Consider the following 23,432-nt stretch of genomic DNA (forward strand, 5'->3'; position numbering starts at 1 on the left):
GTTGTAGAGTAGTGTTCCTCAACTCATCCCAAGAACTGAGAGCTACTGTTATTTCTCTTCAAAGCTAAAAGTTTTTGTTTTTATTTATATGGTAGTCTGAAAAAGCACATATATATCAATTCTGCATGACTCCAATTATCCTCTCAATATGAATGACCTGTGATTTCAGGAGCCCCATTTACACTGATCACCATGTAGCACTCGAGCGAGGTGACTATGCGCTAAGGAGTAGAGAACAGAGATGAGATTATTATATATATGACACCTTTGTGTTAAGTAAGGCCAGGTGGCATCAGGATAGGCTGTGCGAGCAAAGGCTTCCCAGTAATTACAGCAGAGAAATATGGCCAGAGAGCCGAGAATTATCAAAACCCCCATCTCAAAAGAACCAGCCGTGGAACAAACAGGACTAATGCTGAAGGTGATGATTCAGTTTGAGAAAAACGTCATCCATCACATGTTCCTATTATGATTTTGAATATTTGACTTGTGTACTTTTCTGTATTATTTGAAAATCATTTGGGTTTTATTGTTGTGTAACTAATGTAAGGACTTTCTTTATGCCTTGTTTTGTAAAACAATTAGAATGATAAAGGACAGACTTTACAATTCTTTTTTTTTTTTTAATTTCTGTGTATTTTTAAAAAAAATTTATCTTTATTGTTGAAAGTATTACAGATACCCACCTTTCCCCCCCATTGATCCCCTCCACCCCACATCCCCCACCCAGGCCTTCACCACACTGTTGTCTGTGTCCAGGGGTTATGCATATATGCATGTAAGTTCTCTGATTAATCTCTCCCCTCCCACTCCTCCACCCCCGCCTTCCCACTGAGAATCATCAGTCTGTTCCATGCTTCTGTGTCTCTGGATCTATTTTGTTCCTCAGTCTATTCTGTTTATTAGATTCCACATATGAGTGAGATCATGTAAAACTGACTCAGGAAGAATCAGAAAACCTGAATAGTTCAATAACAACTGATGAAATTGAAGCAGTAATAAAAATACTGCTCTTTATTTTACCATGTATTTTGAATGATAGCCGTGCTGTATAGAGTATCCTTGGTTTCAGATCCTTGTTTTGCATTACCTTGAATACTTCATGCCATTCTCTTCTGGCCTCTGGAGTTTCTGATGAGAAGTCAGCTGACAACCTTATGGGAGCTCCTTTGTAGATAACAGATTGCTTTTCTCTTGCTGCCTTTAGATTCTCTTTTTGTCTTGAATTTTTGGCATTTTAATTATGGTGTGTCTGGGCATGAGCTTCTTTGGATTCTTCTTCCCTGGAACTCTCTGTCTCCTGAACTTAGGTGACCTTTTCCTTCACCATGTTAGGGAAGTTTTCTGCCATTATTTCTTCAAACAGGTTCTCTAATCCTTGCTTACTTCCGACCTCTTCTGGCACTCCTATGATACAAATATTGTTATGTTTCATGTTGTCCCACAGCTCCCTTAAACTGTCCTGTTTTTCAATTGTTTTTTCTTTTTGGGTCTCCAATTGAGTGATTTTTTCTATCCTGTCTTCTAATTCACTGATCCAATCCTTAGCTTCCTCTAATCTGCTGTTTATTTCTTCCAATATATTCTTTATTTCTGCTGTGTCATTCTTAATTTCCTTCATAGTTTCCATATCTTTTTTCATGCTATTGAGCATCCTTACAATCAGTATTCTGAACTCTGTATCTGATAGATTGCTTATCTCTATTTCATTTAGCTCTTTTTCTGACGCCTTCTCTTGTTCTTTCATTTGGGGCTTGTTTTAGTGTCTCCCCATTTTGGCTGCCTATTTAGGTTTGTTTCTATGTATTAGGTAGGCCTTTTTGGAAGGTCTCTGGTGCAGACCAATGTCAGATGCTGTTTGTGACTTGCCTTGAGTACTCTGTTTGGAGCTATCTACAACCCACAGCTTGAGGTCCCCTCTCTTGGGGCTGGGAGCATTTAGACAGGACCAAGATGCACACCAAAGTCTGCTTTTCCAAAGCCCGGGTCCAGAAGCAGATCAGGCAAAGACTCAAAGCACTCTGAAGTCTGCCTCTGCCTGCAGGCTGATTAATCTGATTCTCTTATATAGAAAAGACTTTAAAAGAATCTGTGGGAGTTTCTAAGAATCCTTTAAGAGAGTTGGTCTAGCCCTAGCCAGTTTGGTTCAGTGGTTAGAGCACTGGCCTGTGGACTGAAGGGTCCCAGGTTCGGTTCTGGTCAAAGGCATGTACCTCTGTTGCAGGCTTGATCTCTGGCCCAGGTTGGGGAGTGTGGAGGAGGCAACCAATTGATTTGTCTCTCTCATATTGATGTTTCTACCTCTCTCTCTCTCACCCTTCCACTCTCTCTGAAAAGCAATAGTAAAAATATCCTTGAGTGAGGGTTAAAAAAAAAAGAGAGAGTTCAGTCTATCAGTGAAGACTGAGGAACAATAGTATACGCTACCAGTTGAATAGAAATTCTAGTAAATGTAATAGGGGCTGCTTTTAAGCCCTATGGATAGCAAAGCAATGTTGGCCTAGGATGGTTAAATTACAGCAACCCAATTGAAGACCAGACTCACTTCAAACAAGAGGGAAATGCAAAAGTTCTTGTGTGCAGCTCCGTAATGGTGGATTGGCCTGGATGAGTGTTGCCGATGGCACTGGGCTCACCGGGAGGGGCTGTCAACAGTAGCAACAAAACAGACCGCTGAACGCTCTGTTTTTGCTGCAGGCAAACTCTGGTCCAGAGAGCACGAGCGTTTGTCCTCAGGGAACTTTCCTCACTCTAATCAGCATCATTTCAGAGGCAGAAAACTCTTTGGCAAGTCATTTCACTCTGTAATTCTGCATTATCTTTGATTAATGAAGAGGAAAGAGAAAGCTCCAGTGTCTTGAAATCTGCTGCAGGGATTGGCATCTCACTTTTGATGGCTCCATCAAGAAATTATTTCTTCCCTTGCCTTGCAGTTGCCCCTACCTGGCTCCTACTCATTTGGACTCATTTTCTTTGTTGAATTTATTTTCCTTGCGCATGGTCTGAGACATAAAGTCAGGGACAGATTCAATAATTTGTGGTCTTAGCACAAATTCACTTCCATGTTTTCCTCATAGTTGTTTTTACCTCTTGTTTCTGAGGCTTTCCACAGGTTTTTTTGTTGTTGTTTTTTAAAGATCGTGGTAAAAAGCTATAACAAAATTTACCATCTTCACCATTTCCAACTGTACAGTTCAGTTGTGTTAAGTATATTCACATTGCTGTGCAATCACTCTCCAGAAGGTTTTCATCTTACAAAACTAAAAATTTGTGTTCATTAAACAACTCCTCATTTCCCCTCACCCAGCCCTTGCAACCACCATTCTACTTTATTTTCCTATGAAGTTGACTGCTCTAGGTACCTCATATAAGTGGAATCATATGGTGTTGGTCTTTTTTGTGATGGGCTTATTTCACTTAGCATAATGTCCTTACGTTTTTCCATTTGTAGTATGTGCCAGAGTTTCCTTCCGTTTGAAGGCTGAATAAGTCCACTGTTGTATACACCACACTCAGGTTGGTTTCACTTCTTGGCTATTGTGACTAATGCTATATTGAATATGAGTGTGTGAGTATCTCTTTGAGACCCTGCTTTCATCTCTTTTGTATATACACCTAAGAGTAGAATTGCTGGGTCATATAATAATTTTATTTTTAATTTTTTGAGGAACTGCGACACTATTTTCCCTAGTGGTTACACTATTTCACTTTCCCGACAACAGTGAGCAAGGTTCAATTTCTCTACATTCTCACTAACACTTGTTTTCAGTTTCTTTTTTTGATAATAACCATTCTAATGGGTGTGAGATCTCATTGTGGTTTTGATTTGCACTTCCCTAATGATTAGTGAAGTTGAGCATTGTTTTATATGTTTGTTGGCTATTTGTATATCATTTTTGGAGAAATGCCTCTTTAGGTCCTTTGCCCATTTTTAAATTATTTGTGGTTTCATTGCTGAGTTGTAGAAGTTCTTTCTATATTCTGTATATTAGTGCCTTATCAGATATATATAATTTGCTCGTATTTTTTCTTATTGTGTAGGTTGCCTTTTCACTGTGTTGATTATGTCCTTTGATACACATAAGTTTTAAAGTTTGATGTAGTCCAATTTATCTATTTTTACTTTTGTTACCTGCACTTGTTGTGTCATATCTAGGAAATCTTTGCCAAATCCAATGTCATGAAGCTTTTCCTCATCTTACATTTTGGTCTTTGATCCATGTTGAATTAATTTTTGTATATGATATAAGATAAGTGTTATAGATGGAATGTTTGTGTCCTCTCATAATTCATACATTAAAGCCCTAACCACCAGTGTAGGAGGTAAGGACTTTGGGGGTGATTAGGGTTAGATGAGGCCATGAGGGTAGATCCCCAATGCTGGGAATAGTGCTCATGTAAGAAGAGGAAGAGACATTAGAACTCCCCCTCTCCACCATGTGAGAATATTGGCAGAAGAAGGCTATTTGCAAACCAGAAAGTGGGCCTTCATCAAGAACTGAATTGCTGACACAATGATCTTAGACTTCCCAGCCTCCAGAACTTTGAGAAATAAATGTCTGTTCTTTAATCTACCCAGTCAATGATTTTTGTTACAACAACTTGAGCCAAGTACTGGTCCAAATTTACCCTTTTGGATAGCCAATTTTTCTAACACCATTTGCTGAAGAGACTATCCTTTCTCCATTGAATGGTATTAGCACCTTTGTTGAAAATCATTTAATCACATAGGTGAAGGTTTATTTCTGAGCTATTTTTTTCTGTTCCATTTGTCTATATGTCTGCCTTTATGCCAGCACTACGCTGTTTTGTTTACTATATCTTTGTAATGAGTTTTGAAATCAGGAAGTGTGAGACTTCCAACTTTTTCTCTTTCAAGACTGTTCTGGCTACTCAGGGTCTTTGACATTCCATACACATTTTAAGATGGATTTTTCTACACAAACCAACAGTGGCTTAAACACAGAGGAGTGTATTTTTCCCTTATACTAAAAAGTCTAGTAGTCGGCAAGCTGTCCTGGGCTGCCACTACTCAATGAAGTCGCCGAGGACCAAGGTCCCTTACATCTGACTCTTCCATCCTCCGTAAATGGTTTTTGTCTTCCTGGTTGCAAGATGACTAGTACACCTCTGGGCATTGAATTAAAGAAGAAAGAAGGGCAGAGAACTAAAGGGGCATATTACTTTTCTGGGTTAATAACACACTTTCCCAGAAGCCCCATCTGGTTATTCTGGCTTAGAGCTCATTGTTCAGAACCAGGTCACGTAGTCACACTTCATTCACTGAATGGGCAGTTTGGGAAAGAGAGTGTGTTTTCTTTCACATCTCTGTCATCTAGGAGTTGGGGGGGAAAGGTGACAAGAATGGCTTCTGAGTAAAAATGACGTGGTCCTTTACTTTCAATGAAAAAGAAAGAAATGGCTTTCATTTATTACTATTAAATGGTAAACTCTTTTAGGGAACGCACTGAATGGTACCCATCTTTGAATCTTTAGCATTAACGTACGTAGTGTTTGTATAGAAGAGGCTCGAGAAATGTATATAATATGTTGAAAAAAATTAAAGCTACAATCCCTGCATATTAGGATGGCTTAATTAAAAAGTCACATTAGAGTAGCCTCATTTTCTTTATAGGGTTTCTTGTCTGATACTTTGGGGTAATGCAAAAGAAACAGAGTATAGGACATAGCCCCTCAACCAAACTTTGTACCAGAATAGAGAAATGCGGATTCAATGAAAGACCAGCTCAATGTTTTAATTCAGATTTTCATAACTACTCGTAAAAGGTAGATTAATGGAGCACTAGAATGTTTGCACCAGGAAAGCAGGACTGTTAGTTTTTCCCTGATGAATCTCTACCGTCTAGAACTGTTTATATCCCATGTAGACAGGTGGTAACTGCCTGTAAAACAAATGACTGTCAGCTTGGATTGAGGTTTATGGGGCACGCTGTTCATTCTGATCCTGACCTTATCCTTTCCAGGAAATTTATCAGTGACTTTTCTGAGTATGTTGCAGATCAGATCTGCTTTGATAAGGAACCACGAGGGACAGTGAACGCAGTGAATGACAGACTTTAGATCTCAGAGACTTACGGTGGGTTAAACGGTGGTCAGAACACAGAAAGAAAATCTAAATAAATAAATGTTAACTCCTTCATTTTGGTCCACAAACCAGCTGCTCAAGGACAGGAACATTGTAAACCACATTACTTTCTTGGGTGCACCAACAATTAGAATAACAGTGGAAAGTGGGAAGAACTTGATGACAGAGCCTGTTGAAAATGACTGGGTTGTCTCAAAATGTGGCGACTCCCTGTGACTTCAGTTTTTCAAGGCTTAAAAGGATCACCTGGAGCGATGTTGTGGGAGCACTGAGCGTGGATGGAAGTCTAGAGTTGATGATCTAAAGACCCTTTCCATCCTGGAGATAGAATAGCTCTATTTTTTATTTAACTCCACCTTAGAAACTGTCTATGCTAATGAAATCCTATCAATTCCTGTCAGGAGACCCTAAAAGCTTTTTCTCCATTCTAAATCCGGGCTCTCATTGTAGCTTTATATTTCGTATGGCAATGACACAGGCCTGAGGATCTTAGGTTGACAATGTAGTCCTCACGGGGATCCTTCTCTTATTAATTGGTAAATTTACAATCCTGGCACCTTGTCCATTGGCCCTCTGATATTCCTCATAGGGAAATGAGTGTTGGATAACATTTATTCATCCACTCAGTGAACATGTATTGTGCACCTACTGTGTGCCTAATATAGTTTTGTTGAACACAGCTAAGATAGACCTCATATTCTAATAAGAAGAGAAAGACAAAGGTAAGTAGCACAGTTTAGACAGAGGGAGAAAAGCTACGAGAAAAAGAAAACAAAGTTATAAGTCAGCTATGGAGGAAAAAAGCATTTCAGCAAGGGTCAGGGAGGCCCCTCGGGAAGGGAAGTGGAGTGAGACCTGAATGAGAAGGCATGCGGAGTATAGGACCTAATTTACGTGCCTCTCGGGAATGGTTTGGCCCCTCCTCTCCCCCACCCCTGGTTCTTTCAGTTGCTGCCACCGTTATCACCTCCTATCCTGCCTCTGCGAGCTCTCTCAGCCTTCCCCAAAGAGGCTTCATTGGCAGGAGACTTGGTGCTCAGGTCCAACCAGCCTCAGTCTTTAGAGGGTCCTCCCATCACTTCTAGGAGGGGTCAAGGAGGCCTGCTGTGGGGCAGGGACCTGGGTTCCCCAGAAGCTTGCGTAAAGGGCCAGTAATACACCCTACAAGTGAGGGTGAGTTGATTCCCTGAGGGACAAACTTCAACCAGTGAGGGACAAGAGACAGGAAGAAAGTGGCAGAGAAATTCCTCCTTCTCTTGCAGGCAGAATGCTCCCAGATGCAATGATGATGTCAGTCTGTCTGGAGGAAGTTCTGGTGCCCACACAACCAGGTATGTTTGTTTCTCAGGGTGCAGCCATCTCATAATTCACCACCTTGAATTTATCTTTCCTTTTTTTTTGTTTTTTGTTTTTTGGTTCAGGGATTAGAATTCCCCATAAAGTCTTGGCTTATAAGCTTTGCCTCAGGATTAGTTTTCTAGGGAAAAACAAATTCCATTAAAAATTTGGGGGTGGAATCACTGTTCCTGAACTGTGTGTAGAGGTGCTCGGGTCTGTGCAATGAATTCACAGGGGCACTGCAGGATGTTGGAAGTTTTCGTGGGAAATGCGGCGATTCTCGACATCTGTTACACGCCATGCAAACTATTAGTTCTGTGGAGTTGACAGTTTCAACATTGGATCACACTATATTCTTTCAATGACATCATTATTTTGGCACAGCTGGGTTTTCAGTGGTTGCTCTTATAAAAAGCAATACGTGAAAGTCAGTGTGGGAGAGGAAACGAGGGTGGCCGTGTCTGGATGATTCTGAGGTTGGGGAAGCTGTGCCATGCCCACTACTGTCCTGTTATTAAGTGACTCTGGCTATTTAAGAATGAAATACAAACATTATTTTTTTTCCTGTCAGTTTGTGTATTTTAAACAGCTACTAAAGTTGTTGAGACATAAATAACTATTAAATTGTTAGCACCTAACCACCTAATAAGCACAAACATTAGGTTCTTCTTTTGGCTTAGAGGTCCCAGGAAAAAGAATGACTCAGGGTTCCGTGAATGGAAAAGTTTGGGAACCTCAGAGATAGAGTGCTCCAGGTGGCTAAAGCAGCAAGTTAAAGGTTAGGAGGCAGGAATAAGCTCAATCTGGAAACTTCTCTTTTTTTTTTTCCCTTTAATGACAATATTTTCATAAGCTCTTTTACTCTTAGGTTGGCCTATAAATAGCGTGTTTTACATGTTATTTGATTTAAAACACACACACTGTTCTGTGTTATTTCCTAAAAATACCTGATTACTACTTACATTTAAAAAATGTTAAACATAATGTTCTCTTTATTACTGACCTTGCAGTCTTATTTAAATGTTAAAAAATTTCTCCTTTCACCCAGCTGGTGCCATGGCTCAGCGGTTGAGTATCAACCTAGGATGCAGGAGATTGTGGTTCAATTCCCAGTCAGGGCACATGCCTGGGTTGTGGGCTCGATCCCCGGTGGGGTGTGTGCAGGAGGCAGCTGATCAATGACTCTCATTATTGATGTTTCTATCTGTCTCGCTCCCTTCCTCTCTCTGAAATCAATAAAGACATATTTAAAAAATAAATTTCTTCTTTCTTTTTGAAAGAAGTCTTGTTTTGATCAAGCTTAGAATTTAGGACACTCAAGTTTGGTATTTAAGGCTGGGATAAGACCTGCTTTAGAATGAACAGTAATTGATCATAGAAAGATGAGGGAGGAAGCACACCTAACGGGGCACGGCTTTGGGTCCAGTGATGAAGAGAGACATTGTCCAGGTGAGGTCGGGATTAGAAGTGGGATATTTCAAGATACCCAGAGAAGCTCATTTTCTTGTTTCTGTTACTCAAAATCATATGAGATGCATTTCAAAACTTGAATGTCAATTTCTTTTCCTATAATTGGAATGTTTCTGACCGTTTTCCAAGGAGTCCACTTTTTAGAGTCAAGGTAACTAAGAAGTTGAATAAATAATTACAAGGTTGCTTGGTGACCACTGAAAAACAAAAAAGAAAATAAATTGTCCAAAAGGATAACTGATATTTTAAGTAACTTTTCAGAAGACCACCCACTACAAAAATCTATTTGACTTATGCTGGAAATATTGTGCTTCTCAGGTGTATGGTTTCCTCTCTGTCTGGTTTAAATGGGGGTGCATGTTCAATGACCATTTTTTACCGTATTTTCTTTTGTTTAGCAGCTCATTTTTGTTGATACACTCTAAATATGCAACTACACACCTGATCGGTATGCTGGCTTTCCTGTTGGGCTGGGAGACATTTTGCCTCCTGTTGGTATGTATTGATTTAAAGACAAAAACCTCAAGATTCTACTTAGGGCCACTCAACTCCGAGTGCCACTGTTTTCTTATGTATTTTTCTTGATATATCTATAGCTACCCTCTTTTTTTTCTGTAAATGGTAGCATAGTAAATACACTAAATTCAGTTTTTCTCTTCCAGTTAACATTTTTAAAATTGTTTTATATTAACATGTATCCATCTACCTTATTCTCTTAAAGGTGAAGAGAATTCCTTTATTTGGATGAATAGTAATTTAGGTAGTTAATCCTATATTAACAAACATTTAGGTTGTTTTCGGTCTTAAATTTTTTGCGTACACCTACAAGGATATCAGAGAACACATTCCTAGAAGCAGCATGGCTAGGTTAAATAGGTTGTGAATTTCAAATATTGATAGATATTGCCAAATTTCACAGCAAAGAGACTGTACCAAACAAATACAACAATTTGAGACACTGTTGGTTTTCCTATCCCATCACCGTCAGCATCTATTATTAAACTTATTCTAAAAAATGGCATCTTATTATTGTTTAAAATTGAATTTCTTTTAGGATGAGTGAACTTGAGCATTTATTTATATGCTCAAAGCCATTTACATTTCTTTTCTAAGTCAATAAACACTTAATGATGACCTTCAATGTGCACAATTATTGTACTAATTACTGGGGACATTGTGATAAACATCGTGTAGTCTCCATGCATGGGTGGGAGAGACAGACAAGTGACCAACAGCTGCAGTGGCTGAAGTTTAGTATAATGATGTAATGGGGGCCTGTTGGTGGTACACCCATCACAGCCCATAAGGAGATCAGCGGAGGCTTCTAGAGGGAAGGGACATGTAAACAAAAATCTGATGGAGGTGTAGTAGTCAGCTAGGTCAATAGTAGGGATGGGAGGGGGGTGGAGGAGGGGACCACAGGCCCATGCATGAAAGATGAGAGCAGAGAGGAGAAAGCTTCGGGGACTTGTAAGGAGTCCAGTTCAGAGTGGCACTATCACCACTATAGGAGTGGGGGTGGGGTGGGCAGGGCTGGCACACCATCCACTAATGTGGCCTCGGAGATCAGTTAAGGAGTTGTTTGAACTTTGCTCTCGTGACAATATGACATAATTGGAAGGTTTTAAACTGGAGGAAGATATCAGCAGTATCTTGAGGATAGGGCTGGAGAATTGATTGCAGAAGGTATAGAGAGCAATTGGGAAGCTGTGCAGTAATTCAGGTAAGATGACGTTTCCTTGGTCTTAGGGGTGCACTAGGTACTCGTGGATCTCATTTAACATTACTGCTGAAGCACCCCATAGGCCCCGTCGCCTCTGAAGATGGGGCGCACTGCATGGGGGTGCGCTATAACCAGGCAGCGTGGGTGTGATTCCTGGTTGGCCAATTTCTAGTTGCATGAGCCTGAGCAATGGGGGAAGTTACTCACATTTGAGGGGTGCTGTGAAAATGTAGAGACAGGCGTGCAAGGTGTTCAGTACCACCCTTCTCAGACAAAAATGAGGGCTCAGTAACCGCTAGCTGTGCTGATTATTTCTATTACCTTTCCTCACTCCACTCTGGCAAGGCCCCGACCTCTGGCTTATTGTAATGTGAATATGAAGAGAATCACAGAATGTGGGGGTTGGGAGAGGCATTTTGTCCAACCCCCTAATTCTAGTCATAAGGAAATAAAGGGAAAGAAATCAAGCAACTTGTCGCGGGTTGCACAGCGCTGACCTGACGTTCCTGACCGGTCTGGTACCTGTATATTTTGGTTGCTACACTCAGCCTTAAGTATGGATCTTTCTCCTGTTTGTTGAGAGCACAGATTTCTTGGGTGGAGACCTCTAATTTGGAAAACTCTCTGTCTCACACACTTCAGAGCCCATCGCTCAAACCCCATAGAGTTTTTGCTCATCATAGAAACAAAAACTAGCAGTGAGGTGAGAGTTAGAGTTAAATGTGCAGAGACTGCAAGGCTGGGTGGTTTCAGCAGAGGGGTGGCAGATGGCTGGACCCCCCTCCTTGGGCCAGCCCCTCCTCTCGTGCCTCCCGAGCGGCACCAGCACCCCGCGCTGGCGCCCTCACTCCTGCCACCTGGATTCTCTCAGCCTTTTACTTCACTGAGGGCCCGTGACCCGATTCAGTGACATTAGCAGCTGCTTCGGGAGAGCCTGCTGTGCAAGGGAGACGCTGCGCTGGGGGATTCCCGCAGGACGGGGTCTCAGCCCTCGCCTGAGACCGGAGGCAGGCGCTTCCCGTGCCGTGAACTTGACCTCTCCACGCCGCTTAATTTACGCTGCTGCGCACGAATTCTCTCCGAGGTTCGCGCGGGCAGCGCCCCTTCTACAGCCCCCAGGTGTCCCGCCCGGGTGGCTTCTGCCCGGCTCGGGGAGCGGCGGTGGAGAGGGTGCCGCCGCGGGCCTCGGGCACCGGGACCCCGGGGCCGGGTGGGCGCTGCCGCTCGCTGGCCGAGACCTGGGCCGGGGCAGCTCGCGGGTCCCGGGGCCAGCAACCGGGGAGCAACCGGGGCGCGGCGCGCTTTCCTCGGAGTTTCCCTGGGGCGCGCTCCTCTCCCGACGCCGCGTTCGCGCCCCGCGCCCCCAGCCGGGCGGCTCTTCCTCCCGCCTCGGCGCGCCCCCCCTCCCGCCGCCCGCCGCCCGCAGCTCCGGGCAGAGTTCAAGTTCAGCCCCGGCGCGTGCTCCCGATTTGGGAAAGGCCAGGGGGGGCTGGAGGGCGCGGGTTGGCCGGGGGAGGGCGCGGGGAGGCGGAGGGAGGTGGCCTCTGATTGGCCGGGGAGGGGGAGTGGAGGCACGGAGTTTCCCACAATGCCCCGGTGCGGTGCCGCGGCGGATGGATGCTGCGGGAAGGGGCTGCCATTTGCCGCCCCTGCCAGCGGCGCGCGGACCTGCCCGCCCGCCCGCGGCCCCAGCGCCGCCCGCCCGCCCGCCCGGCCTCTGCAGCGGCGCCGCCTCGCCCTCCTGCGCGGCCCGAGCGGTCGCCATGAACCCCAGCTCCCCGGCGGGAGAGGAGAAGGGGGCGCCGGGCGGCGGCGGCAGCGGCGGCGCCGGGAGCTGCTGCCTGGGCGCCGAGGGCGGCGCGGACCCGCGGGGCGCGGGGGCGGCGGGGGCGGCGGCGGCGGCGGGGGCGGCTGCCCTGGAGGAGCCCGCGGCCGGCGGCCCGAAGGAGAAGGAGGAGGCGCTGGAGGAGAAGCTGCGGAACTTAACTTTCCGGAAGCAGGTCTCTTACAGGTAGGCGGGCGCCGGCGGGGACAGGTGCGGCGGGCGCGGGGACAGGTGCGGCGGGAGACCGCGCCGCTCCCGGGGGGCGCCGCCGCCGAGTCGGGCGCCCGGCGCGCTCGCGCTCCGTCCCTCCCCCGCCTCCCGCTTCTGGAGATGAGTCCTCCTACCGTCCCGTCCTTCGGGCTGCAGGGAAGCTGCTGCCTGGCTTCCCCCTGAGCCGGGGGGGGGGGGGGGGGGGGGGGGCCTGGGTCCCCGAGGTCAGCGCAACAACAAAGCGGCGCGCGCGGGTGGGGGCGGGGTGCGCGCGCCCGGGCCGCCGGGCTTTCTTAGCGAAGTCCTCGAAGTTGTCCCCCAGCCGGTGCCCTCCGCACCCGCTCCCCCTACCTTCCAGATTTTGCTGGGTGAACCTCTGGCGCTCACTTGGTGGTTGAGAGCGCCCGGGGGCGGGGGAGAACAGCTCAGTGCTGAAGAGGGACCCTCCTGGGAGCTGGGCGCGCCTGGAAGCCTCCCGTCCAGGGTCCGAGTCTGCAGACGCGCAACTGGTTATGGGGCTGCACGCACACGTGCGCTCTCCCTCGCTACCGGGGGTGCCCAGAGGGTGAGGGCCAGGGGTGAGGCCAGGAGTGGGACAGTGCTTGCCCCCGAGGGTGGAGGTATCTGCGAGACAAGCGCAGGGTGGGATCAGTGGCCACACGGATCCAAGTACCCCACACGGTGTCAGGCTCTAGAAATGAGAAACGGGGGATTCAGTAGGTTCTCTGCCTCCCCCACCCCCAAGCCCCAGGCAGGAATAAAGTATGGAGAGGTTTGGAGGGTTTCAGAGACTACCCTTACTGCTTGTTAATTTTAAAAGTCCAGATGAGAAGCACAGAATTTCAAAGATTTGCACTTGCTAGGGCTCGGAGTCGATCTTGAAAAGGGGTCAGTAAAAGCGTCCTCGTGAACCTTACTCCTTTTGAAGTAGCCGTCCTTTCCAGAACCCATATGAAATGTTAAGCCTGGCACACCATGTGCTGTTATGTAAGCAAACGCAGATGATAGAGGCATGTGGGCGTGTGCGGGCGTGTGTTGTATCTATGGGCTACGCGTGTGAACCACTGGGATCCCCATAGGCACTGCCTGGTCTGGAGGCCCCGGTCACTAGGGCATGTGCTCTGTGTCTAACTGGTGGGTCCTGGCGACTCTGAAACCGTCCCCCCGGTGAGGCTGTTGCTCCCACGTCCCTCGAGTGCATTCTGTTAGCTGTGCGTTGAGGCAGCTTCCCACCTGACTTGCTCTTTTCGTTACTCACATAGATCAGGACCAAATGGATCTTTCCCTTTATATTTTTGGTTTCTAAAATTAGACAGGTGGCAGAGAGTGGAGTAGCTCTCTGGAGATGTGCTGGGACACAGGCAGTTCTGACTCCTAGTTACGATGTCCTGTCTGGCCCGTAGGGGAACAGGGACTGCGTTCAGCCTATTTAGGAGCTGTGGTATAGAAAGCGGGGGTTGGTTGTGAAGCACATTGTGGGTCTGGGCTCCTGGGATACTGGTTTCCATCAGATTCCTCACTGGGTAGGGCTACAAAGCCAGAGTTTGCAAGGGAAATCATTGCAGCTGGCCTCTTGGCAGGGGTCATTCTCTGAGCGTCTGTCCTGGGAATGGGTACTTTGCAGGGCCACGGCTTTCTGGGTCGCATTGTCACACATGGGTGTGTAAGTGGGCACACACACAAACATAGACATGGACCCAGACACTGTGTTTTTCTACGGAAGGAGAGAGCCCTCTATAGAAAATAGATCCTACTTTGTGAACATCATTTCCTTTTAAATCTGGCTGTCAGGTCTCCAATCCAGCAAGCCACCTGCACCAGTGTCACCTCAGGTGGTTGGTTGAAAAATACCCTCCACTCCAGACTTCCAAAATCCAGCTCTCTGTGGGTGGGAATTTGTAACGGGCTCCTCCGGCAATGTCCGTACACTAATATCTGAGTATTGTGACCCTCTTTTTCCCCAAAGGCTAGACAATTGATCTTTGAACTTATAAACTGTACCCAACCACACAAGGCCACGCATGCCCCAAGTCAGGGGAAAGACAGCGAAAAGGTAGGTGATTTCATCCGGCACATGTTTGTCCTGAGTAACCTGGAGAGTGTCCCATTTTCATTATTGCGATTATTTTTAGAGTCATGGTCAGTGGCCCGCCCACTGTGCAGGCCTCAGAGGTCACTGGGTAGGATTATTTTGCTGGTGGGTTAGTGAATGGCCTGTAAGGAAAGAGCAGCTTTGGCTGGCCTTCGGCCTTAGCGCCTCGAGACAACTCCCGCCTCCCTCTGGGGCACCCGAGGACAGCGACTGGTGGGAGTTAATGGAGGGGGCTTAGCAAGAACTCCCAGAGTGAAGTTTAGGGGAAAGGGTTCAGTGAGTGTGAAGCGTGGCTGCTCGGGTAAGGGGGATCATTTAGGGTGGGAAGAGGAGACTTGCAGGTAGGGCAGAAATACCTTTTGAAGAACATGGCTATTTGTGGGATGACACTTGACAGGAAAGAAGGGGCTTTGGGAGAGGGCGTGCGTGCGCGCGTGTGTAGGGGGTCTCATCTGCTCCTTCTGTTGCTAAGGAACATATAATCTAGGGTTTAAAAATAAATGCGGAGTGGGTGGGCATATGCAGTGACTCCTGTCTTTTTAGGAACCAGAGCCCTTTACAAAAAGCCTTTAAATAAATGTTTCTGGAGGCAGATTATTCACTTTGCTTGACTTTTACTTTGTTAAGTAAAATAAACCCCTTTATATATACCCCTCGATTTCCCCTCATTATCTTTTCTTTCTTGGCTTTTTTTGGGAACCATTTTTCCCATGAGGATTTTTTTCTTTATTTTAGATTCTGCTCCCCTGGAGCAAATAGTCTCTGTAGACTGTAAAGCCGAAGGCTTTAGAAGGCAGTGCAAGTGAGCTGGTACTTTTCTCTTAAAATTACTACTTCTTTTCTCTTGGCAAATTATGGTGCTGCAACAGATACATATGTGTAGGATTTTTTTTTTAACTGCTCTAAGAATTTCCATTTAAGTCAGTAATATTAAAAAAAATCTTTTGGAGGCACACAGGGGAGGGGAAGGAGAGGTGACTGATGTTTATCGTCTTCTGTGTACCAGGCACTGTGCTAAATGTTATTGTATATTCTCTCTTATTGACTCTTCATGACAGTCCAGTGCTGTGCTATTGTTGCTTCTACTTTATGGAAAATGAGCCCGAGGCTTAGAGCTTGGGTAGGAGGCAGAATTTTAACCCACACCTGTCTCTAAATGACTTTCTTTTTAGACCACATCATGCTTCCCTACACATTGATTTCTGGCTTGAACTCTCTCCACGTGTGCGCATGGGTGTGCTTGGGTGTGCAGTGTAATATACACACTCCTCTGTAATATACCACACCTCATTATATAGTATACCTTGTATACTTTATTCTTTGGTCTGTGCCCCTTTGGCTGTATAATGTTAAGGAACTCCTCTGCTGTTTCAGAAATAAAAATGAATGTAAACTCATGACCATGAGAAAATAGATTGGTTTTGCTTCTGAGAACAAAACTACCTACATGACACCTGCCATCTCTATGAAGTTATCCGTCTTAGAGTTTTATCTGCCTCTTAATAAAAACTACACAGGTGCTGTGTAGGTGAACCTAGATCAAGGGAAGAGCTGGCCTTCCTGTGCCTCCTGGAGCAGCACAGGGGAAATGATGAAGTGTGATTTTGCTTGAAAGAGGAGGCTTGGGCACTTACCATTACTCACGAGATGTCAATGCCTGTGTTTCACTCTCTCTACTTATGAACCAGGGTGGGGAGACCAGACCCTCCTTAAAGGGAGTTTTTGGCAGGAGATTAGGTAGCAGCAACGTATGGCTGGTGTGGCTCAGTGGTTGAGCATTGACCTATGAACCAGGTGATCAGTTGTATTCCAGGTCAGGGTACATGCCCAGGTTGTGGGCTCGGTCCCCAGCAGGGGGAGTGCAGGAGGCATCCGATCAATGACACTGTCTCATCATTGATGTTTCTCTATCTCTGCCCCTCCCTTGCTCTCTCTGAAATCAATTAAACATATTTTAAAAAAAGTAGTAGCAAGGACTATTAGACTTCTTAGATTAGGCAACTAGGTACGAAAAGATCTATTATTCTTTATAGATTGATGATAAGAACATAGTATTTCCACTTTGTGTTTTGCCCTGCAAAGAAAGTTTATGTGATAAGAAAGACAGTCGGGATGTTGAAAGCCACGTAGGCAGCCCAGATGTTACTCTTCCTTGCATGGAAATCAGTAGTGTATTGGAGAAGTTTTCTTCTGAATATAACTATGCAGCGTCCTCCTTTGTAAATAAATTTTATTTATTTTATGTTTTCATCTGACATTTAGACTTCAGGCTCAGATGAAAACCTTGGTGCTAATTTAATGTTTCCTTCCTCAATAATTGCTTAGGACTTGGCTAAGTGTAGACTTCCTCAATCAGGACACACACCAGGCAAGCTTGCACTTGAACCACTGTCCAGAGTACTTAATCTGCTCTAATTGATCTTTTAGAGGCTTAATTTTTACGTGGAAGTTTGGCAGTCTCGGGTCCTGTGGAATTGGGATGGAGAAGTTCAGTTCTTCTGTGGCCACAGCATCATTGCTGCATTGGGCGAAATTAATTGAGACTAGAGCTAGCTTTCTGGAACACTTCCCTTTCTAATCTGAGAAAATGAGGGCTCCTAGGGAGGGCCCAGGCTGGCTACACCATCCATGGCCTTCTGGGCTGGCATCTGGGATATCTATTCCCTATTCAGCCCTGAGGTGTCCTTGACGTGGCCTCAGGCACTCACTCTGTGAGACGGGAAGCATCTGGAAGGACCATTGCCTGCATGTTGGCTATGACATTTGCTTTCTTACATGAGTTTGCGTTGGTAACACTGATCCTAATTATTTTTTCTGAGATCCTGTAATTGCAGTCGCAAGATAATAGTTCCCACAATTCAAAGACAATGCCTGAGCTTTTCTTACGGTGGATAACTGAAGAGGGAAGCGAAGGAGAGAGACAGAATCTAAGCTGTTTGGCTTTTTTCCCTTTGAAATGTAATTTGCTGGAAATCACTATAATAATGGACTAATTTCAGATTGCTAGAACGGGTTGGAGCTGTTTGAACTCTTGGAATTGTTTGAACTGGTTGGAATGTTACGCCTCTCACAAGGCAAAACAAACGAATGCAATGCAGAAGAAGATTAAAGAAATACAAACACCAGATGACGTCTGTTTGCACATAGTACTCCCATAATTCATCTCTGCTTGTTCTCCAGGCACACTCCTCTTTAGGGCCGAGCTCAGACTGCCCGCTTTCTGTGGCAGGTGGCTGACACTGCCCTGGCCTCAGATGCAGAGGGTGCTTTCAAACAGCCGTGGCAAGACCCACCGGCAGTTTCCCCTTCTGGGAATTAAACCCGAGTTTGAACCTGGTGCCTTCTGGTTGATCTTGGGCATGTTCTGTAGCTCCCTGGAGGCTCAGCATAGTCATCTCTAAAATGGGGGAATAGTAACACCTACCTGAGAGGTCTGTTAGGAGAAGTAAATGAGTTACGTTAGGTAAAGGACTCAGCGCAGTGCCTTGTGTACAGTTAACTGCTTGCTATAAGTACCATTACTCCCTGCCGAGTTGGTAGCTCCTTTGAAGACAAAAATTGCACCTTAGCATTTGAATGGCTGAATCCTGTTCCTGTTGCTCAGCAGGTGTTGGATAAATATTTACTGAATGAATGAATTTAATTGCCTTCTTTAAATAAACTACTACTGTGATCCACTCCCTCTCCATCTCAATCGTGATTTTCCTTTTCTGCCTTTTTCCCATTTACACTTTGTCCAACAGCCCAGGACTGCGTGTCTGTCTGTCTACAAATCCCTGTGCGAGTACCTGCGCCAGCCAGTTGGCCAGCTGTTGGAGGCTGGAGAGGGGTGGCAGAAGCTCTTACTTAACCAGCTATTTGCAGCTTGTCACAGAAAAGGCCTTAATTTGCCTTCTGAGTAGCACTAATTAGCTCTCCGGCTCTCTTTCCGTCTGTCTCATCCCTTTCCAAGGGGCATCATTGATTTTCTCCTCCGGGGATTTTCTGCTCATTTTTCTTCCTAAGATTAGAATTTACAGATGCAGAAAGACGGCCGCCCCGCGTTCCTGGGATCCGGAACCCAGCAGCCTCTGCTCTGTGTTACGTTGATCACTCTCATTCCAACTCACCTGCTTGACTTTGATGGAAAAGTTATTTTAGGAAGAATTCCTTGGTTGCCTGAGTGGCTCTAAGCCTCTGCTTTGTTTTTAACTCAATTAGAAAGTCTTGGGGAAAGTGGCAGCTACTCCTTATTTATGTAACATATAAAGCGCTTGAAGAGTGGCTGGTGAGTTTCCTGACATCCACAGTGTTCAAAAAGAGGGGGCCCGGGCACTTCCTCGGGTGACTTTAGAGGAAATCAAATCATCAGGTGTGTGTGCATTGGCTGAAGGAGGGCCTGTGGTTGGGCAGAGGTGGAAAGAAGGCCTTTGCAGATGAGTTTTAATGTTCTTTCCTTCCACCCCTGAGGGTCTGTGAGCCTTTGAAATGGGGCAAATACTATTTTTTTAAAGGCAAAAGCTCTTTGACAGGGACTTAACTAGTTCTTGTGTCTAACCTTCATGTATTTTGCTCGAGTGGAGTTGCCTGAAGATTTTCAGATTCATAAATAATGCTTCGATAAGGAACCCATTCTGAGTTAAGGCATAATATTAATGGTCTTGTTTTTGTTGAAAACGGGGGCAAACATTCAAAGCTTAAAATAGTAATAATTCAGCTGCAATGAAATCTCATTATTTTTACTGTTCAGTCACATGAGAGACAGAGTGGTTAAAAGCCATGACTCTGAAACCCTGCTGCCTGGGTTTAATTTGCCACTCCTGCCTGCTGTGTGACCTTGGGCAAGTTACTTAACCTCTCTGTGCTTTGGTTTCCCCATCTATAAAATGGTAATGATAGTAGTACTCACTTTGTAGGACTGTTTGAAGGTTGATACTTTTGATGCTCCCTGTCACAAAGTAAGTGCCACGAGTGTGTTTGTTAGAGTGATGTCATTCTATCCTTAAGCCCAATTAAGGAGTAGACTTTCTTTTTTCTTCACGTTGATCATTGGTCAAATGTCGGTAGCGTGTAATAAAATTATTCAGGTAATATGAAAATGAGATATACACTTAGGAAATTTAATTTATAGGGTTTGGCATTCATTAAGGTACAGGATATATACTTTTCACAACTTATTAAAAAAGAGTCACTAGAGGGTGTGAAGAGGAGAGAGCTGCTGTTGAGCGCTCTGGAAATCAGAGCAGGCAGAAGGCCAAGGTCGGCGAAGACAGGCCTGGTCAGTGTGCGGGGGTCAAGGACCTGCTGCCACCCCCCAGCTGGTCGTCTGGGAGCAGGAAGACAGATGTGGAGGGTTGGGTGACAGGGGCCTTAGAGCTTCGCAGTGTCAGGAACAGATCCGTAGATAAAGGCAGAGGTGCTAGAAATAGAGCCGTCACCAGGGACTCCAGGACAGAGGTTATTTCTCCTCTGGCCTGGCTGCTGCTGTTTGCTTTGTCCCACAGACAATGGCTGGCTGCCGTGTCCTGGCAATCAGAGAAAAAAGCTTCCCAATGCTACCTGTCCTGGATTGTTTCAGAAATGGAAGGCTCAGCCTTCTGGGATATTCTGTCAGTTATCTCAACTAGGCCAAATAACAGAATTTATCTTATTTTTTTAATTTTAGGTGATTATTAAATATTTGTTCAGCAAATAAAACTGGCCCAGGGCTATGAGGTATTGTGGATGGAAATCTGTTTTTCTTCTTCAAAAGGTAAAGAAAAATCAGTTTGGCTGCTTTCTCGTATCATTTAGATTTTCAGGAAATAACCAGAAAATAGACTCCTTTGAAAGATCCAAAGTACATTTTTGAAATGTGTATCATCCCTTTGTCTATGAGAAAGATGTCAAAATTCTATGGAAAAATAAATTTTTGTTTAAAAAAAACTTGAAAGCGATTTGTTCAAAGATGAAAAAATAGAGCTTTACATAAGCTTGTGTGGAAGCAGTTGGCAAAGGGTTCGGGTATCAGTTTGAGACGAACTTTTGGAGCATTCTTCAAACCGAAAGGACTGTGTCCTGTCATTGTCCTTATGTGTGTGACAGGGTTCGAGGCACTCTCTCTCACACAGAGAGCATTCCCTTAGAGGTTTTGGAGAAAAGAGCCTGATTTAAAACAGCCTCTTTCTTTCAAGTTGGCCCTCTCTCAGTGCAAAGGCTAAGCTGGAGCACAGTTTTGTTTCTGTCCATTTGAAGCCCTGTCCTCAGCATCTAAACTTAGACAGGAAGCAGAAAGACCTTGAACCCCAGAAACTGCAGAGTGTGATCTTCCTTGCCTTCCGGCCCACCTTACCTTTCTCATAATGGCCAAGGAGTGACAGATGTCCCTGTTCTCTTTCCGAGTGGCCTCTGATAAACCATTCTCCGAGGCAGCAGAGGCCACCAATGTACTTTCCAAGTTTCTATAAAGTGTAGCTAAGAAAAGGAAATAGCTTTTCTGGGTTCAGATTCAGACTGCAAGTGTTAATGTACTAACCGACCTACTTGTTAATGTAAGTCATTGTAAGTTACCTATTTTAATAAATGCACACTCTGCGCCCAGACCTGCTAACGTAGCCCTCCATTAAGTAGGGACTTTTGTATTGTGTCTGTTTACAGGTACGGACATTGAGGCTGAGTTTAAGCAACTTGCTGAGTGAAGTGGCAGAGTTCAGATCTCTGTCTTTATTTGCCTATTGCATTCCTAATTCATCTTTTCCCTCTTTCCATTTTCTGTGGGCAGCTTAGTGATTCATGAGACCATAACCCTTTCGGAGGAGAGACCCTTGTTTTTCACCTTAGTGGGCCCAGCCGGTCCTGACACAGGATGCAGAGAAAGGCTTCACAAAGGCCGACTGGCTTAGAGAGCCAGAGTGCTTTCCTGTCCACGTATAAACTGAGCTCTGTGAATAGCAGGTGCTACTGGTGATTGGAGGGAGGCCAAGATCGAGCTTTCCGTGGTGAAACTATATGAATTTTCCATTGCATGAGGTGGTGGAATAAACCCAGTTTCCCGGGGCCAGGACACGATTTGCAGGGATTCTGGCCTGGTTCTGCCCCCTTCAAATTCTACCTCCAGGACAAGACTTTGTGATTTGTAATCGGAGTGGAACCTGAAGAGAGGCGGGCAATGGTACAATGGTCTGGGGTCCAGTGAAGAAGTTAAACCAACTAATGTATACTCGATGTGGTTGAAAAGGCAAAATAAATACCATTTGCTTAAAAAAAATTCTTAGAAGAGATGAGCCATTCACCTTTAATTAGAGAACCTATTCAGGCTGCAAGTACTCACAATAGACATTTTCTCATAAGAACATCCCTCAGAATTCATATTATTCCTGTGCGTAGCTATAGACACTTAGAAACTTCTGAAGGACCATTGTAAAAAACCCGAGTCACTCTTTCACATTTGAAGAAAGCCTTCAGGATTTCTTAGCAAAATAAATTTCTAGTTCAGAAATAACCGCCAAAGATATTTAAAGCTGAAAACAGAAGCTTTCTATGAGCCAGTACAGAATTATAACAAAATCTAAGGGATTTTTTTGTAAGGACCAATTTATGGAGATTTCTTCAACTGTTATTACTGACTAAATTTAGGAACTTATAATAAAACCGTGTGTGGTGCTTTTAGGACTTTACCATTTATAAACTGCTTTCACATAATTGATCTAATTTTACCGTCAAAACAATCTCGGGCAGCAGGTGGAGCAGGTATTGTTTTCACAGCCATCCTACAGTTCTGGGAACAGGCTTTATCACCAAGTGACTTCTCAATGCCACGTGCCAGGAAGGGGCACTGCCAGGCTTATAGCCTTACAGTGGTGGGATCTGAAGTCCCACGTTCTTTTCACTCTGGGACACCACTTCCACATACAACTCTATGGAAAGATAATTAGCGACATTTCCCTTCCGTTAATTTTATTTACTTGAATTTATCTCAGTTGTTAGTCACCATGGACCAGGTTGGGATCAGTCACTGGCTGGCCTACCAAATCCATATTGCATTGAGGAGCATGACCTCGTGGTCATCTTCCCGTTTCCAGGTGTGGTGGTGATGTTCAGTCTTCCTTCCGATGGGAAAGAGAGAAGACAGAGAACGATGCAGGCTCTTCCTTTGCATTAGTTGCTAAGCAGCAGCCATTGCATTGCAAAGTTGATTCAGTTCAAATAATGACATGGGTGTCGCAAGAATAGCGTTTCGTTTATACGGCAACTGCTTTTCCCGTCTCCTTAGAGCATATGCTCCTGTGGCTCAGGGATTCTAGGGGAGGAAACGGGCACCTCGACACATTCGTTGACTGTATGTCGTTGACGATATGGAGGAAACTCACGCTAACCGATCGCCTAATAACCAAACTCCATGTTCTGCGACCAAGAGTGAGCAGCAGGCACACTTTTGCTACTCGCAGCTTTAAGGATTTGGAAATATCTCCAGACAATCTGAACAGGTATGTTTTTGAGACCGTATTTGGCATGAACGGATAACGTCACAGTGGAAGACTCTAGATAATTTAGAATCCTAAGGGTTTGAAGTAATACGGTGTAGAGCAAAATCTGGCTGCAGCCAAGGACTTGGGTCATGGCCAAGATGTCACTGTATTGCGATTTTGCTGGTGACTGAAGGCTCTTGAAAATGAAGATAGCCCAGCCGGGTGGCTCAGTTGGTTGAGCA

At 45.1% G+C, this 23,432-nt stretch overlaps 1 protein-coding gene across 2 annotated transcripts in view; it reads left to right on the forward strand.

Moving 5' to 3' along the window:
- The first annotated feature begins 12,250 nt into the window (after positions 1 to 12,250).
- DGKI (diacylglycerol kinase iota) overlaps positions 12,251 to 23,432 on the forward strand; it is a 375,957-nt gene continuing 364,775 nt past the window's right edge. For both annotated transcript variants that reach the window (XM_087820996.1, XM_087820997.1), the window contains exon 1: positions 12,251 to 12,648. In XM_087820996.1, the coding sequence (XP_087677122.1) occupies positions 12,251 to 12,648 (398 nt within the window). The remainder of the gene's footprint in view (positions 12,649 to 23,432) is intronic.

The sequence above is a fragment of the Miniopterus natalensis genome, chromosome 10 (assembly GCF_054644295.1).
Source record: "Miniopterus natalensis isolate mMinNat1 chromosome 10, mMinNat1.hap1, whole genome shotgun sequence".
NCBI lineage: Eukaryota > Metazoa > Chordata > Mammalia > Chiroptera > Miniopteridae > Miniopterus > Miniopterus natalensis.